This window comes from Acomys minous (assembly GCF_964271855.1).
Source record: "Acomys minous genome assembly, chromosome: 13".
NCBI lineage: Eukaryota > Metazoa > Chordata > Mammalia > Rodentia > Muridae > Acomys > Acomys minous.
This window is the reverse complement of record NC_140495.1, coordinates 60,775,957-60,792,626: the sequence shown is the minus strand read 5'-3', so window position 1 is coordinate 60,792,626 and position 16,670 is coordinate 60,775,957. Positions and strand designations below refer to the sequence as shown.

Sequence of the window (16,670 nt, the reverse complement as noted above, 5' to 3'; positions counted from 1 at the left end):
AGATGCTGTTGCTCAGTCAGAGGCCCTCATCTAGCATAGGCTGCCTTCAAACTTGCTATATACAGGGTTTGTTCCTTAGACCCTGGTCCTCCTACCTTCTGTTTGTCTCTCTTCTCACTTACTTACCTGTCCACCCACTTTTGAAAATTAAAGAGGTGGAAGACAAGTGATGGATGAGTAGAAAAGTGATTGGGAGGTGGAGATGAAATTTTCCTGGGTAGCTGGGGAATGGACCAATCCTCCTGACTGGAGCATCTCTGCCCCCTCATCATCTCCTGCTGTCTCCTTTACTTTCTAAGCTACAAGCCAGTTTCTCTCTCTCTCTCTCTCTCTCTCTCTCTCTCTCTCTCTCTCTCTCTCTCTCTCCTCTCTCTCTCTCTCTCTCTCTCTCTCTCTCTCTCTCTCTCTCTCTCTCGTTTGTTTGTTTTTCAACACAGAATTTTTCTGAAACAGAAAACTAGCTGTCCTGGAACTCTCTCTGGACCAGCTGGCCTCAAACTTGCAGATATTCTCCTGCCTCTGCCTCCCGAGTGCTGGTATTAAAGGCTTTCACCACCACTGCCCAGCTTTTCTTTCTTTCTTTCTTTCTTTCTTTTTCTTTCTTCTTCTTTCTTCTTCTTCTTCTTCTTCTTCTTCTTCTTCTTCTTCTTCTTCTTCTTCTTCTTTTTCTGTTCTTCAAGACAGGGTCTCTCTGTGTTAGCTTTAGCTGCCCTGGACTCCAACTCACAACGATCCACCTGCCTCTGCTTCCCAAGTGCTGGGATTAAAGGCATGCGCCACCACAACCCAGCCCCTCTTTTTTGGTTTTTCAAGACAAGGTTTTTCTGTGTAGTCTTGGCTGTCCCGGAACTTGCTTTGTAGACCAGGCTGGCCTCGAACTCAGAGATCTCCCTGCTTCTGCCTCCCGAGTGCTGGGATTAAAGGTGTGCGCCCCCACACTTCTTTTTTTTTTTGGTTTTTTGTTTTTTGTTTTGTTTTTTGAGGCAGGGTTTCTCTGTGTAGCCTTGGCTGTCCTGGACTCGCTTTGTAGACCAGGCTGGCCTCGAACTCACAGCGATCCGCCTGCCTCTGCCTCCCGAGTGCTGGGATTAAAGGCGTGCGCCACCACGCCCGGCTTACCCCCACACTTCTTAAGCACATCCTATTCTGTCCTCAGAGACTTGATAGATGCTCCGCCTCTTATAATACTTTAAATCAGTCAGGAGGTAAAGGAATAGAATGGACTGTCTGCTGGCTTGCTGACCAGGAGGTAGACGGGACAGATGGATGGACAGACAGGCATTTGGCTTGCTAACTAGGAAGTGAGTTGGTGGGCGGATGAATAAATGGACAGAAGGACAGACAGCTGACTTGTTGGTCAGAAAGTGGGTGGGCAGGTGGGTGAGTAGATGGACAAACAGCTGGAATGCTAGCCTAGAAGTGGGCAGACAGACAGACAGACAGAGAGAGCTGGCTGGCTAAGAAATAAATAAGACTGAGATGTGGACTGATGGATGGTTGGATGGGTAGACAGCCAGGGAGTCGATGAGTGGATGGATGGCCAGATTGAGGACCAGGAGTTAGGCTGCTTGAACCTGCATCTGAGATGCACCTTTTCCTTGTACATGACTGTGGACACATTTATTGACCCTCTTTGCTTCCTTTTCCTCAGCTGTGAGCTAGCTGGATGAGAGTCTCTTCCAGTTAGACTGGGACAGGGTTGGTAGGACGATGACCAGCACAAAATAATCCCTCCACAGACCCCAGCAGTCACTGTGTGGGCAGCTAATTGGACTGGGAAGTGGGTGGTTAAATAGTCTGGCCTGATCTCATCTTCCAAAACAAGGCTAGGGGCGGGAGGGATGGCTCAACAGTTCAGAGCACTGGCTGCTCTTCCGGAGGACCAGGGTTCGATTCCCAGCACCCACACCGCAGGCCCAGGTGACACGACACTGTCTTCTGCCACCCCCCACCCCCATACATTATCTTCTGCCACCTCAGCCCCCACCCACTAGGCTCACACTTGGAGCACAGACCTACATGCAAGCCAAACACCCACACATATAAAACGAGATGAAAACTATGTAAATAAATAAACTTTTAAAAGAAGTTCCTAGCCGTTAGGGTCCTGTCTCCCATGCGCCACACTTGACTGGCACCTCCTGAAGTGTGTCAGAAGCCACACATGCAGGGAGGACCTGACATCTCTAGGATCAGTAAGCACCAAGAGGAGGAAGGCAGCCCTAAGCAGTGTCATTGTGCTGTCCGCTGCCTGGCTTAGGCTAGTCCTGGCCTTGCTTGTTTTCTTCCTGGCACTGTGTCACTGCTGACTGTTGATGATGGAGTGGACCTTGGGGCCCACAGGCAAAATGGAAGTGGAGGTGCGTGTGCCTAGATCTCGTACCCTAATGGTAATAACCCCTAATTTCCAAAAATGCTGGGAGGGGCTGAGCACCAGAAGAAGAGGCCTCAGTAATCAAAATACTGAGATCTTCTTGGTCAGAAATAATGGGAAGACGGCCTTTGGCAGGGCCTGGCCAGCCTCTCTCGCCCCTGGGCCTGAAGAAGCTTTCAGGAGCCTGCCAGGCAGGAGAAGGTTTGGGAGAGATGAAGGGGGCAACACTTGTTAATCGAAGTGCATTGATGCTGGAAACCCAGAGCCCTAAGCGATCTCAGGCAGGTCCTGCCCAGACTCTGAGTCCCAGCTCCCATTTTGTGCTGTGACGTCGCACATTTGATGGTGGGGGCATTCCGTCACATATCAAAAGTCTTAGGTTTTTATGTGTCTTTACATAACTGGCAGACTAGATTCTGCCAATAGTGTTCTTAGCCCCACACCATGCCACTTTGTTGTGTAAATGTCTTGGGGGTAATGGCTAGGGAAACTCGCCTTAGGAAAGCCTGGGCAGTGTAGTAGGGTGTGTGTTTTTCCTCCCAGCCCCAAGCTTCTGGAATAATAACTCACGAGACTCAAAATATATTTATAAACTCCTAGGCCATATAGCTAGGCTCTTCTCTGACTAGCTCATAACTGAAAATAACCCATTTATTCTAATCTACATTCTGCCACGTGGATGGTTACCTCTGCTCAGGTACCATGTGTCTGTCCTCCTCACATCTTCCTGCACGAATCCCCCAAGCATTTCTGGCTCTATCCCAGAATCCTTTCTGCTGGATGGATGTCCCACTTTCTCTACTCTACCCTTTCCAACAGGCCATAGGTTTTTTAATTGACAGGCAGTCTATCCGTACACAAAATATTTTTTTTCTACAGGTCAGGCAAGCCTTGACTTTTTATTATTTCATTTGCAAATTTTGTGATAGGTTTAGTGGTAGAGCACCTGCCTAGTACATGCAAGGCCTGAGGCTCCATCCCTAGCAGCAGCTCCATAAGCCTGGGCGTGGTGGCAGGTGTTTTAATCACAGCACTCAGGAGGCAGAGGCAGGTGGATTTCTGAGTTTAAGGCCAGCCTGGACAATGTTAGTCAGGGCTACATACTATAAACCTAACGATAGATAGATAGATAGATAGATAGATAGATAGATAGATAGACAGACAATAGATGATCGATAGACAGGCAGACAGACAGACAGACAGACAGACAGATAGAATGGTGGCCTCTGGGCTCACCCTTCCTGGGCTTAAAGTCCAGCATTTCTCAGCTGTGTGACTTGCACAGATGGCTTCACCTCTCTGCGCCTCCACTCCTAACTTAGTAAGTGAGGGAGTCATCACAGACTTGATCTTGATGGATCCTGGAAAGGATCGTGGGCTTTCAGCATGGCTGGCTGCTTGGTTACGTTGTCACTATTTCTAAACTGTATACAATGCTGACTGAGTCCTGCCTCCCGGAAGCCCTGCTTCTGACTTATGACCTCCTCCTAGAAGTTCCTGGAAGGTAATGCCTGTGGTCCATCCTCCACAGGGCTCAGTTGAGTGTTTGGGAAAGATAAGCAGGGCCAATGGGACTCTGGCTGCCCTGGAGCACAGGAAGAGCCACCTTCCACCCCACCCTCACCTCCCACAGCCTCATGCCTCCCTGCTGTCAGGTCCCCGTGGTTGAAAGCATCAGACTGCAGTGTTGCTCTAATAGATCTGGATCGGGGCATCTCTGCCCTCCCTCCCTCCCCTGCTCTGTGACTTGTGCAAATCACATACTCTGATCTCTCTGATCTCGTCAGTTGTTTTTCCTTTGATAAGTACAGAGGGCTGAGTTGTCTATGCTCTTGGCTTTGTAGCATATGATCACTCCAGGTCCGCGCTGTGTTCATTTCCACTTTATCTCCTGTCTTCAGGAGCATGCCCAGCCCAGCCAGTGAGCCAGAGGCAGCCACTAATGAATATCTTTTCGCTTCTGTGTTCTTGCAAAACCTACGCTGATGTTTGCTGTGCGGGTAGTTTCCATTTGCATAAATGGTTCTGTGTGTTTTGGATCGCAGTCCACTGTTTGCTCTAAGGCTCTGGTTTCTTCTGAAGATTTTATCCATCCCCGCTGTTTTGAAGCCCTGTCCAGGTTGCTGGGTGAGAGTCTGGCTGCTTGCTTCTGATCTCATCCATGTCCTGTGTGGACAGTGTCCACCCGCTCCCTCTGCCCCTAGGAGGGACCCATATGCTTGCTTGCTGCACCACAAGCAACACTGCAGTGACACTGCACACATGCCCTTCCAAACTCCCCTCAATTGTTTTGGTTTGGTTTTTCAGGACAGGGTTTCCCTGTGTAGCTTTGGGTATCCTGGAACTCACTCTATAGACCAGGCTAGCCTCAAACTCACAGAGAAAGCCTGCCTCTGCCTCTGGAGTCCTGGAATTGAAAGTGTAAGCCGTGCGTGTGTGTGTGTGTGTGTGTGTGTGTGTGTGTGTGTGTGTGTGCCAGAGCACACATGTGGAGGTCAGAGGCCAGCCTGTAGAAGTTGCAAGTCATCAGGCTTGGCTGCATGCATCTTTACCAATTGAACCATCTTGCGGTGGACTCTTTATTTTTGAGGCAGGAATTTGTATTGCCTAGGCTGACCAGGAGTACCTGGACTCAAGTGATCTATCCTTTTGCCTGAGTTCCAGGTAACTGGGACAAAAGACTTCATCAGCACTTTAAAGCGTGGGTCTCGCACACTCAAGTGCTGAGATACATCCACAGCCTCTTTAAAATATATTATTTGAGCTGGGCATGGTGGTGCACGTCTTTAATCCCAGCATTTGGGAAGCAGAGGCAGGCGGATCGCTGTGAGTTCAAGGCCAGCCTGGTCTACAAAGTGAATTCAGGACAGTCAAGATAACACAGAGAAACCCTGTCTCAAACAAACAAACAAACAAACAAAAACCCCATACATATATAATATATATTATATGATATAATATATATTATTTGAGACAGCACCTCATTATAGCTGAGAGTGGCCTTGAAACACACCCCTGCCCCCCATCTTACTAAAGATGACCTTGAACTCCTGATCTTCTTTCCTCTCCATGCCCCACCACTCCTGGTCTAACTTTCTATTTTGAGACAGGGTCTCACAAAGCTGCCCAGGGTGACCTTGAACTCATTCTGTAGCTTAAGTAAGCTTTGATTTTTGATCCTCCTGCCTCAATCTCTTAAGTAGCTGCAATTACAGGCCTGCACTACCAGGCACAGCTCAATTTTTTTTTGAAGTGTACACACGCACACACATTCCTTCAGATTGTGGGTAAGTCTCCCTGGCCTTCAGGGTGACCTTGTAGATTCCTGTTCTGTCCTGCTCACTGGCCTTGCTGGAATTTTCCTTCTAAGGGTTTTGTTGAATCTACACTATTCTCTCGAAGGTTTTTCTCTGTGGTTTTTGTTCAGTTTAGTAGCTCTGTGTCCGTAGTTAGTGCAGGGGCCAGGGCAGAGGCACTTGGGCTGAGCGCTCACTGATGGGGCCTTAACCCACTTTCTCCCTGAGTCTTACAACATTCTGAATATTTAACACCTTGCTTTCCACAGGAACTGAAGAAGGCTAGGAGAGGTGACTGTGTGAACACTCTTCTCTGGCTTCTTTGAGCACCTCCACGCGCTTGGTACATGCACAAAATAAAATACGATAACACACCTTTAATCCCAGCATTGGAGAGGCAGGGCCGGGTGGGTTTCTGAGTTCAAGACTAGTATGGAGCCTGGTCTACAGACAAGCTCCAGGCCATCCAGGGTTGCATTGTGAGACCCTGTCTCAAATATGTGTGGATACGCGCATTTGTGTGAGTGCGTGTGTATGTGCGTGCGTGTGAGTGCCTGTGCGTATAAGTGTATAAAGTGAATGTCTTCCCAGAGCCAAACACAAACTTCCTGGTCAGGGCAGACCCCAGATGTCTACACCTCTCAGCAGCAGCTAAGCAAGTGTTCATAGACACTGTCACAAGGGAGTTCACAGCCCAGACTTCCACTTAGCACTGTCACCTCTCCAGAGGGAAAATTAAGTAGGTTGAAGCCCCCCCCCCCATCCCCGTAGTCCTCCCCCATGAGTCTCTGGGAACAGATGAGAGATAAGATTGTCCTGTTCCTGGCTCATCTGGGTATCAGGTGGTGGGAGCTCTGGAGAGCTAAGCTGCAGAGATCAGGGCCCCGGATGAAGGTCTGCTAAGGATGCTTCCACCAGCCTCCCCAATTCAGAGGACACAGGCTTAAGATGGTGGGTTTGGGGGTTCTGGTCAGATTGTAACATCCAGGGCCAGATCCCACCCCACATTCCAGAGCTGGCCAGGAGGTTACTGGTCGCTGAGTAATGGCTGAGTAGAGACTAATTACAGGATGGATTTTGTGTCTGTGTTGACGGGGTATGCCTGCTATTCGGCTGTTTCTTTTACTGGCGGATCAGGCATGTGGTAATGTTATTAGTTGACTAAGTCCAGGCGGGAAAGGGCATCAGGCTCCCAGCGCCGTCTCTATCCTCCCTCGGTAGCCGAGGATGACCTGGAATTTCTCATCCTCCTGGCTCAACCTCTCATGTGCGTTCTCCACCATGCCTTTTTTATGTGGTGCTGGGAATTAAACACAGGGCCTTATGCATGCTGACAAATGCTCTACCTGCCAAGCCACCTATGTCCTTAGCCCCAAGGGAGGCTTTTACCCTGCTGAGGGAAACTCCATTTCCAACGTTGTGGGGTTGATGAAATGAAACTGGAAGCTGGGGTTCTCCATATCGAACCTAGATCTTCTGTAGACCACCCCCATGTCAGAATGCAGTGGGGGGGAGACAGCGGGCGGGGGGGGGGGAGTGTGGAGAGCCAGCGGCGAGTATGCTCACACCCAGACCTCACCCTCAAACGTCTCTGGTATTCCACAGTGGGCCTCAAAACCCTCTATCCCCAGCCAAGACCCACCCATATGCAAAGGGACCAAGCCTGGAGAGAAAGGAACGAATATTACAGGGTGTCCCTTGTGTGCCAGGCCCTGGGGCTGGATGCTTTACCCTTCTAGTTTCCCTGACAACCCCAGGCGTAGCCTCTGGCCTTCCTCTTGGTCTGCAGTTGAAGAAACTGACTGGGCATATCTGCTTCCACGTGTCAGTCACGAGCAAGCCCATTGTCTGTCGTCCCACAGAGGAGCAATTATGCCCTTTCTATCTGCAGTGTGAGGTCACAAGTCCCTGTCCCTCTCCAGGTGACCAAACTGATTCACTAATAAGTTAAGTGGCTTCCTTCAGCCCCTCAGCCTCGCCTTCCCAGTCACCTCTCCTCTAGCTGTCAGGATGGGCATCCTTAAAACACAGCTGTTACAGGGAGGCAGAGGCAAGAGGATCGTGGTGAGTTTGAGGCCAGCCTGGTCTACAAATCCAGGACAGCCAAGGCTACACAGAGAAACTCTGCTGAAAAACCAAAACTAAAACACAGGTGAGACTGAGGTGATGCCGGGAGCACTTTGGAGCCTGCATGAGAGCCTGGGTTAGATTTCCTTGCATGACAAAAACAAAGCCTGTGTTTCCAGTCTCCTTTGCTGCTCAGGATCCCATGGAGCATTCTGGAAGCCACTGGCTCTCACCTACAGTCTTGGAAACATTGATGTATGTATAAGGAACTTTTATTTGCCTGAGGTAACTGTCATCTCTGAAGCTTACTGCTTCCTTCTGCTAACCTAGGCCTGGTCCTGGAAGCTTCTAGCTTCTGCACAATCTAATCTAGGCCTAGAATGCTTTTAGCCTCTGAGACTTACTGCTGAATAAGCTCACCCTTTCTTGTCTTACTGAGCTCTGGGCTGGCTGGTTCAACTCAGCTGTTCTGGCTCCAACGCCTCTCCTAGCTGACTTACTCACCTGGCTTCTCTCAGCCTCTCTGAATTGCTCTGCTTGGCCTCAAACTAACTCCAGCAATCTGTTTCTAATCTTCTGGCTCCTTCTCATTTTCGGGCTTGTTCTGTCTTCACCTGTGTCTACCTTGTTCTCTCCTCAACCTTTCTCTGTAAAACTCTCCTGGTAAAAACTGCCTCTGAGGGCTGGAGAGATGGCTCAGAGGGCACCAGATCTCATTATAGATGGTTGTGAGCCATCATGTGGTTGCTGGGAATTGAACCCGGGTCCTTTGGAAGAGCAGGCAGTGCTCTTAACCGCTGAGCCATCTCTCCAGCCTTCACCACATCCTTCTAAGCCAAGATCTCTACTTACTTTTATGTGTTTGTTTGTTTATTGAAGCTGGATCTTGTGTAGCCCAGGCTGGCCTTAAACTCGTTACCTGGCCAAGGATGACTTTGAATGCCTGCGGCTCCTACCTCTACCTCCCAAGGGTTTTGTGAGACAATGGGTGTGCAACACCACACTGGCTTGGCTTTGGTTTTGGTTTTTATTTTTGAGCCAGGGTCACATTAAGGAATGGCTTGGAACTCACAGAGCTCCTCTTGACTCCGGCCCCCTACCCCCTACTAACATCCCCCTCCCCCCCTATGCCCCCTCTAGCCCCCTTTACCCCCCCCACCCCACCCTCCACCCCCCCCCACCTACCCCACCCCCATCCTGCCTCCCGAGCACTAGGATTAAAGGCGTGCACCACCCTGCCCCACTGTCCCTAACTTTAAGATAGGAAATGCACGTACAGGATTTAAACTTTCTGAAACGTCTCCCTCCCATTTGTCTCCTCCTTCAGTAAACACTTTTACTAGATTTTAATTTATGTTTTCAAAGTTCCCCTGTGCCAACAAAAGCAAATAAGGCCATACTTACCTGTCCCGCTCCCCTTCCACAAACAGCGTCCACCGATGCACAGGGGCTGTTTAACATTTTATCGGTTCATCTTGGAGAGGCCCGGGTAGAGTCTCCAATCTTTCCTCCTCCTCTCTTTTTTCATTTATCTTACTCTGGCTCTTACCACCAGGTTTTGTCTCCTTCCCCAAATAGCCTCCAGCAACTGAGACTCGGAAAACAAAGCATTTCTCGGATTCATCTGGCTCCTTTCAGGTCCAGAGCTGGGCACACAGTGGCTTTTAAGGGCATGAAGCACGCAGTGGGTGTTTTATATGATTGGAGGCATGGGGGGGGGGGGGGAGACTCTGCCAGGCCATGTGCTAGCTCTAAGAGCCCAGAAGCTACCCAGAGTAAGAAAGCCCTCACGTCTCAGGGGTCTCCAAGAACGAAGCCGCTGCCCTGTGCCTAAGTGTCTAGAGAGCTTGGGTGGGCCGTGATGATGTCCAAGATCTAATGGGGGTCCTTGTGGGATTGCGGAGTCCACTTGGACAGTGATGCGAAGACCAATGGTGCTGGGCGTGGTGGTGCACGCCTTTAATCCTAGCACTTGGGAGGCAGAGGCAGGCAGATCTCCGTGACTACAGAGCTAGCTCCAGGACAGCCAGAGCTGTTACACAGAGAAACCCTGTCTAGAAAACAAACAAACAAACAAACAAACAAACCAATGGTAAAGGTGGCTCAGTAGCTAAAGGTGCCTGCTACTAAGCCTGTTGACCTAAATTCAATCCCCTGGGGACCTACATGGCAGAAGCAGAGAACTGATTTCTGCAAGTTGCCCTGAGCTCCACAGGTACATCGTGCCATGTGCGTGTGCACGTGTGCGCGCGCGGGGACACACACACACACACACACACACACACACACACGCAGACACAAACACACAGATAAATAAATGTGATAATAAAAAATGCAAGGGGGGCGTCAGTAGTTTGCTTCTTGCTCTCCCAGGGGACCATACTGGTTCCCAGTACGCAGGTCTCATGGTTCAAAACTGCCTGTCCCTCAAGCTCCAGGGGATGTAATGCCCTCTTCTGGCCTCTGTGGGCACTCACATGTAGGTTGTACACACAGACACATAATAAATGAAATATATATTTCAATAACATTTTTCACTGGAAGAAAAAGGTAAAGAGATTATAGGTCAAATGCTTTTGTGCACTGTCCTCGCTGGACTCTTTCCGGTCTTAGTGACATGTGTGTCTGCCTGCACAGCCCAGCTGCATTCTCCATTTTTAGAAACCTTCCTGAACTAGGTAGCTCACGTTGACCTCTGGCCCTGTGAACTCCTGCTACATATGTCAGGGACTAAGCATTGGCCTTAGTCATCCACAGTCTGCCACCTCCAGTCACATAGGCCTGTCTTCCTGATGAGATTGCAAGATCCTTATGGGATAAAAAAAAAAAAAAGGGAGAAAAAGGAAAAAAACCTACCTTACTCTCCCACACACTACGTGACCACTGGGAGGTCGTCCTTGAGTCTTCCTGTTTTCAAGACTGCTCTGGTCTCAGAGGGGACAGTGTTGACCACAGATGAGTCCCTGACCAGAAACAACTGGAGAATAGAAGTTTGTTTTTGAGACACAGTTTTTCTGTGTATCCCTGGCTGACCTGGAACTCACTTTGTAGACCAGGCTGGCCTCGAACTCACAGACATCCGCTTGCCTCTGCCTCCTCAAGTGCTGAGATTAGAGGTGTGTGCGTGCCACCATACCCAGCTCAGAGTACAAGCTTTTAAAATTGTTGTTTGGTTTTTGTTTTTGTTTTTGTTTTTGTTTTTTTGGTTTTTTTTTTTTTCTTTTGATCGTTGCTTGTTGTTTACTTGTTTTGAGACAGGGCCTCATTGTAGCCCAGATTGATCTTGAATTTCGGTGAAGCCAACTCCTGATTCTGCTGCCTCTACCTCTTGGGTGCTAGGATTATTAGGCATGTACCATCGAGTTAGATTTGTGTGGTGCAAGGCATTGGACCCCTGAGCGCTCTACCAGCTGAGCTATGCCCTCAGTTCCCATGGTATGTTTTTTAAAATGACCCTCACCCCAGAGCTGAGGCTGTGGCTCAGTGCAGAACCTTTTCCTACCTCATCTAGCATGTTTGAGCTTCTGAGTTCTGGTCCCAACACTACCATCACCACCCCCCAAATGTAAGAATCCATTCCATCCTCCCTACCACAAGTGATATTATGCCCTGCCCGGCTAGTTTACCTGGAAAACAATGTCCAAACAGTGACAAGCCCTGAAGGCATGGCTCTTCTGGTCTCTTGAAGCTGAAGGGAACTTCTCAGAATTATCACTGTCATGGAAATAAACAAACAGGCAGGGAACTGTTAAGCTGAGAGATTAAACTGTCAGAATAAGAAGGGGCAATCTGTGGATCTTGACTGCACCGTGGGCAATGAATTGAAAAATAAATGGCATTTGAAGGAAAAGGACAATTTTTTGTTTTGTTTTGTTTTTCGAGACAAGGTTTCTCTGTGTAGCCTTGGCTGTCCTAGACTTGCTTTGTAGACCAGGCTGGCCTCGAACTCACAGCAATCCACCTGCCCCTGCCTTCCGAGTGCTGGGATTAAAGGCGTGCACCACCACGCCCGGCTTCTGTTGTTTTTGTTTTTGTTTTTTAATTACACTTATTAACTAGTTGTAGTGGTGCACACCTTTAATCTGAAGCAGAGGCAGGTGGATCTCTATGAGTTGGAGGCCAGCCTGGTCTAGACAGTGCAGTCCAGGCTAACCTGGGCTATGTAGCGAGACTGGGGGACTGCCTTGCACTAAGATGCATCCCTATTTTACTTTTTATTTATTTTAACATTGAAACCGAATGTGGTGATGGCGCACGCCTTTAATCCCAGCACTTGGAGACAGAGGCAGGTGGATCTCTGTGAGTTCAAGGCCAGCCTGGTCTACAAAGTGAGTCCCGGACAGCCAAGGCTACACAGAGAAACCCTGTCTTGAAAAACAAAAACAAAACAAACAAACAAAAAATTGAGATAGAGTCTTGCTAAGTTGCCCAGGCTAGATTTGAACTATGTAACCAAAGCAGTTTCAACCTTTGCATTCTCCTGCTTCGGCCTTGTAAACAGCTGGAATTACAGGGTGAACCACCAGGCCAGCTCCAAATATGTTTTGTTAAGGTTTTATTTATGGGGCTGGCTTTGGGGTTAAGAGAACTTGTTGTCCTTGCAGAGGACTCAGGTTCAGTTCCCAACACCCACAAAGTGCTCACAACCATTTGTAATGCCAGTTTCAGGGGATCCAATGTCCCCCCTCTGACCTCTGAGGGCACCTGGCAAGCATTTGGTGCACAAGGATATGTGAAGGCACACTCATACAATAATAATAATAATGCTTTAAAAGTTTTTATTTATGCCTGGCCTGGTGGCACACGCCTTTAATCCCAGCACTCTGGAGTCGGAGGTACTTGGGACTCTGTGAGTAAATTCCAAGCCAGCCACAGCTATACAGTAAGATCCTGTCTTTTTTTTTTTTAACATGTTTGAGTATTTGCCTGTATGTTTGTATGTGCACCACATGCACACAGTGCCCCTTGAGGTCAGAAGGGGTCATCTGCTCCCTGTAATCAGAATTACAGATCATTGTCCAATGTCATGTGGGTGCTGAGAACTGAACCTAGGTCCTCCGGAAGAGCAGCCAGTGCTTTTTTAAAAAAATACTTTATTTAATTTTAATTAATGTTCGTTGGTGTGGGAGTGTCAGATCTTAGAGTTACAGACAGTTGTGAGCTGCCATGTGGGTGCTGGGAATTGAACCTGGGTCCTTTGGAAGAGCAGGCAGTGCTCTTAACCACTGAGACACCTCTGCAGCCCCAGCGCTCTTTACTTCATGACAACTCTCCAGCCCCCCAAGTTTGTTTGTTTAATTGCATTCACAGTTGGGCAAGTGGTACACCTTTAGCCCCAGTACTTGGGAGGTGGAGGCAGAGGCAGGCAGATCTCTACACATTCAAAGCCAGCTTGGTCAATATAGAAAGTTTCAGTTAGAGTTATATAGTCAAATCCTATCTCAAAATAATAATCCAGGAACAGAGACCGATGTCAAAAAGATGCCAAAATATCCAGTGCTGTGCTTAGGTCCTGGCATGGTCGTGGCACTCAGGGACTGACTACAGTGTGGTTACCTGCCCAAGATCAGGCCGTGAGATCAGTCCACACCCCAGCATGGGCACTAACCAGACCCAGAAGATTAAAAAAGGGGCGGGTGGTGGTGGGGGGCTGGGCTGGGGTGTTGTAGAGACTGGAAGAGGAATAGTTTACATATGGAATTGTCAAAGATTAAATTAAAGATTTTAAAAGATTTTTATTATGTATGTATGTATGTATGTGTGTATGTATGTATGTGTGTATGTATGTATGTGTGTATGTATGTATGTATGTATGTATGTATGTGTGCGTGTGTGTATGTATGGGTAGCTCTATCTGCATGTATGCCTGCAGGCCAGAAGGCATCAGGTTCCAGCATACATGGTTGTGAGCCACCATGTGGTGGTTGGGAATTGGACTCGTGGAGCTCTGGAAGAACAGACAGTGCTCTCACTCCCTGAGCCATCTTTCCAGACCCCATAAAAGATTATTTCATGCTGGGTGTGGTGGCGCACGCTTTTAATCCCAGCACTCGGGAGGCAGAGGCTGGTGGATCGCTGTGAGTTCTCGGCCAGCCTGGTCTACAAAGTGAGTCTATGATAGACAAGGCTACACAGAGAAACCCTGTCTCACCAAAACAAACAAACAAAAAGGTAAAACAAACAAACAAAAGATATGGCCAGGCTTGGAGGTAGAGGCAGGAATATTTCTGTGACTTTGATGCCAGCCTGGTCTATATATTAAATTTAAAGACAGCCAGGGTTATATAATAGAGAGACCCTGCTCCCTACCCATATATATATATATATATGCTTTTTGAGATAGGGTTTCTCTGTGTAGCTTTGACTGTCCTAGACTCACTTTGTAGACCAGGCTGGCCTAGAACTCACAGAGATCTGCCTACCTCTGCCTCCCCAGTGCTGGGATTAAAGGCGTGCACCACCACACCCGGACTTTTTTTTTTTTAATTAAGATCTTTCTCTTTAGAATCCTAACCACGAGGATAGTTTCTTTCTGTGTCTCAAGAGTAGTACAGAAATTTCTTAACTCTAGCTGGCCTATAACTTTTTGTGTGTTTAGACCAGGCTAGCCTCGAACTTACGACTCTCCTCCTGTCTCTGTCTCCCAAGTGCTTTTACTTGCGTGCATCATCTTATGGAGTCCTGCTTGCTGTCTTTTGCTGTTTCACAGACAGTCATCGAAGTCTCCTGCCCACATGTCAGAAGGCTCACGGGATGCTCTCACCCATGCTAGCTTAGCTTGGGAGGTCCCTTTTCTGGAACGCAAGAGCCATTTCTAAACTGTCCACCTTGATCTGCCCAGGACGGGCCCACAGAAGTAAGGAGCTCTCCTCCCGCCTTTCCTGGCCCAGGAAAAGGGGGGTGGACTGGGCGTGCCCGTGGGGAACCCAGGGCAGGGGGCGGCTCTTCTCTCAAGCAGGGCGTGGGCTGGGCGAGGTCCTCAGCGCGGCTCACCGTGCCAACAATGGGCTGTTGTAGAAGGAAGCAGGAATGTGGCCCGGGGAGTTGGGCGGCGGGGCGGGGCCACGTCCCAGCGGCAGCCTCTTACCTGTCCAGGTAGCTCGCATTTCCAAGTGAGCGGCGGCGGCGCCCGCACCACCTGTCGCCGGGTGCGCGGGCGGGGAACGCGACTGGGGGCCATGGCCTGGTAGTGTCCCCTGGGAAGACGCTGCGGAGTTCAGTCTGGAGTGGGACTGGGCGAGGGAAGGAAGGTCCTTCCCTCGGGGACAAAGCTGCGGCCAGCAGCTATGAAAAAGAACCAGACGATGCAGGGCACCTTCAGCAAACTCTTTGGGAAGAAGCATGCCAACCCCTCCACCACGTCCCTCTACGCCACCAACCCACCCTGGATTTTCACCCAAGAGACCCCAGAGGAGGGGACCAGGGACTTTGGTGAGTGCACCCCCGGGGTGCGGGGTGGACAAGGGAGGGCTCCTGACGGCGCCTCTTCCCTCCCGGCTCTGGCGTCACTTGGGCGCTGGGAAGGCGGGCAGGGGCAGGGACACGTTGGAACCTGCGGACCAGCCTAGGAGATCCTGGGAAGGGGGAGGAGGCGCCACAGCCTCAGTCAGAGAGGTGCAAGGGACCCCCTAAAGCGGGGCCGGCGAAACCTGCCGCCCTCACCTGCCATCCCTGACCCCTTTGGTGGAGTTTCTGTCCGTGTGGCTGTCTGCTGTGTCTCGCAACCCACCGCCTATCCTCATTCTCTCTGAGTCAGAATTATTCCTGAGATCGCGACATCTCTCCTTCACCTTTTTCCGCTTCCTCTGCCCCGCGGAGAGCTTGCCTCAGGAGCCCTGCATTTCTGTCTGTTTAGAAGAAAAGTCAGCCGCGCAAGCCGCTGTTAACAAGTTGCCAGTCGTTTGCACACCGATTTAGTTTAGTTTGGTTTGCAGGGTGGAGGGGGGGGGGGCAGGCGAGGGGGGCAGTGTCACAGGCTCATACTAGGTCCGCTTGGGTCTGAGTTGTCTATGGTCTCAGATTAAAGAGGCGGGAGAGTGGAGAGCAGGGAGCCCTCGAATCATGGGTGGTGTGGGGTTTTTTTGCAAACTTCTGGAACCAAATTGGCCTTGCCCCAGGTCTGGCTATGGGTCACCCTATCTCTTCCTCAATCTACAGTTTGTACACTCTTAACTGAGGAGAAAACCCGGGGAAATAGGCGACAGATATTCACGACTTGGTTTTGATCTGTGATCCTGGGGTCTGAGGAGGGAGACAAAGGTGTGTCACCCATCGCTCCCTTGGTGTGCCTGTCTCCTTCACCACCTTTGTGGCCACTGCACTGGGCCACAGGGGACGTTGCCCCCTCTGCTGATGCTGTGGGTTCTCGTCAACTCCCTATTACTATGTTGGTGGCTAGGCTGAGCGCAAGATCCCTGACCCAAAGATCTCTCACCAGCAGACAAACAAAACTGACAGTGTGTCCTCCTGCCTTTTTTGGGGGGGGACCCGGGGTGGGGGGCATTCCTGTGGTAAGGCAATTTTTAGGCACCTGAGGAAGAAAGAAAGGAGATGCTTCTGAGAGGACCTAGGCTCAGAGTGGAGAGGGGAGGTTGTTCGTAGCAGAGCCTAGGTTGCAGCAAAGAGGAAGAGTGCAAGGCCAAGTGGGGGGCAGGGGGGCTGTGTGTGTGTGTTAGGAACTTGAAGACACCCATGCAGGCAAGTGTGCTCCAAGAGCCGGCACTCTGTGATGCCCCACCTTCCTGTCATGGAGGAAGACCTCAGTAGCAAACTGTCTCACACACACACACACACACACACACACACACACACACACACACACATCCTGTACGTTTCTTAGGTGCAAACTCTCCTAAAATGATTTCTGTTGACTCACTGAGTTTTGGTCCTAATGGCTTTTCGGATGAGGACAGGAAGGCAGAGGGAAGGTCACT

At 49.8% G+C, this 16,670-nt stretch overlaps 2 protein-coding genes across 2 annotated transcripts in view; one reads left to right on the top strand and one right to left on the bottom strand.

Moving 5' to 3' along the window:
- Window positions 1–15,021, bottom strand: part of CIMIP3 (ciliary microtubule inner protein 3) — a gene marked incomplete at its 5' end in the record, with an annotated part of 25,779 nt that extends 10,758 nt beyond the window's left edge. Inside the window, 2 exons of the mRNA XM_084754336.1 lie at window positions 11,364–11,451; window positions 14,825–15,021. Coding sequence (XP_084610462.1) covers window positions 11,364–11,451; window positions 14,825–15,021 — 285 coding nt within the window. The remainder of the gene's footprint in view (window positions 1–11,363; window positions 11,452–14,824) is intronic.
- LOC311581055 (uncharacterized protein C6orf132 homolog) overlaps window positions 14,848–16,670 on the top strand; it is a 36,255-nt gene continuing 34,432 nt past the window's right edge. The window contains exon 1 of the mRNA XM_084752978.1: window positions 14,848–15,168. Within this exon, the coding sequence (XP_084609104.1) occupies window positions 15,024–15,168 (145 nt within the window). The 5' untranslated portion in view covers window positions 14,848–15,023. The remainder of the gene's footprint in view (window positions 15,169–16,670) is intronic.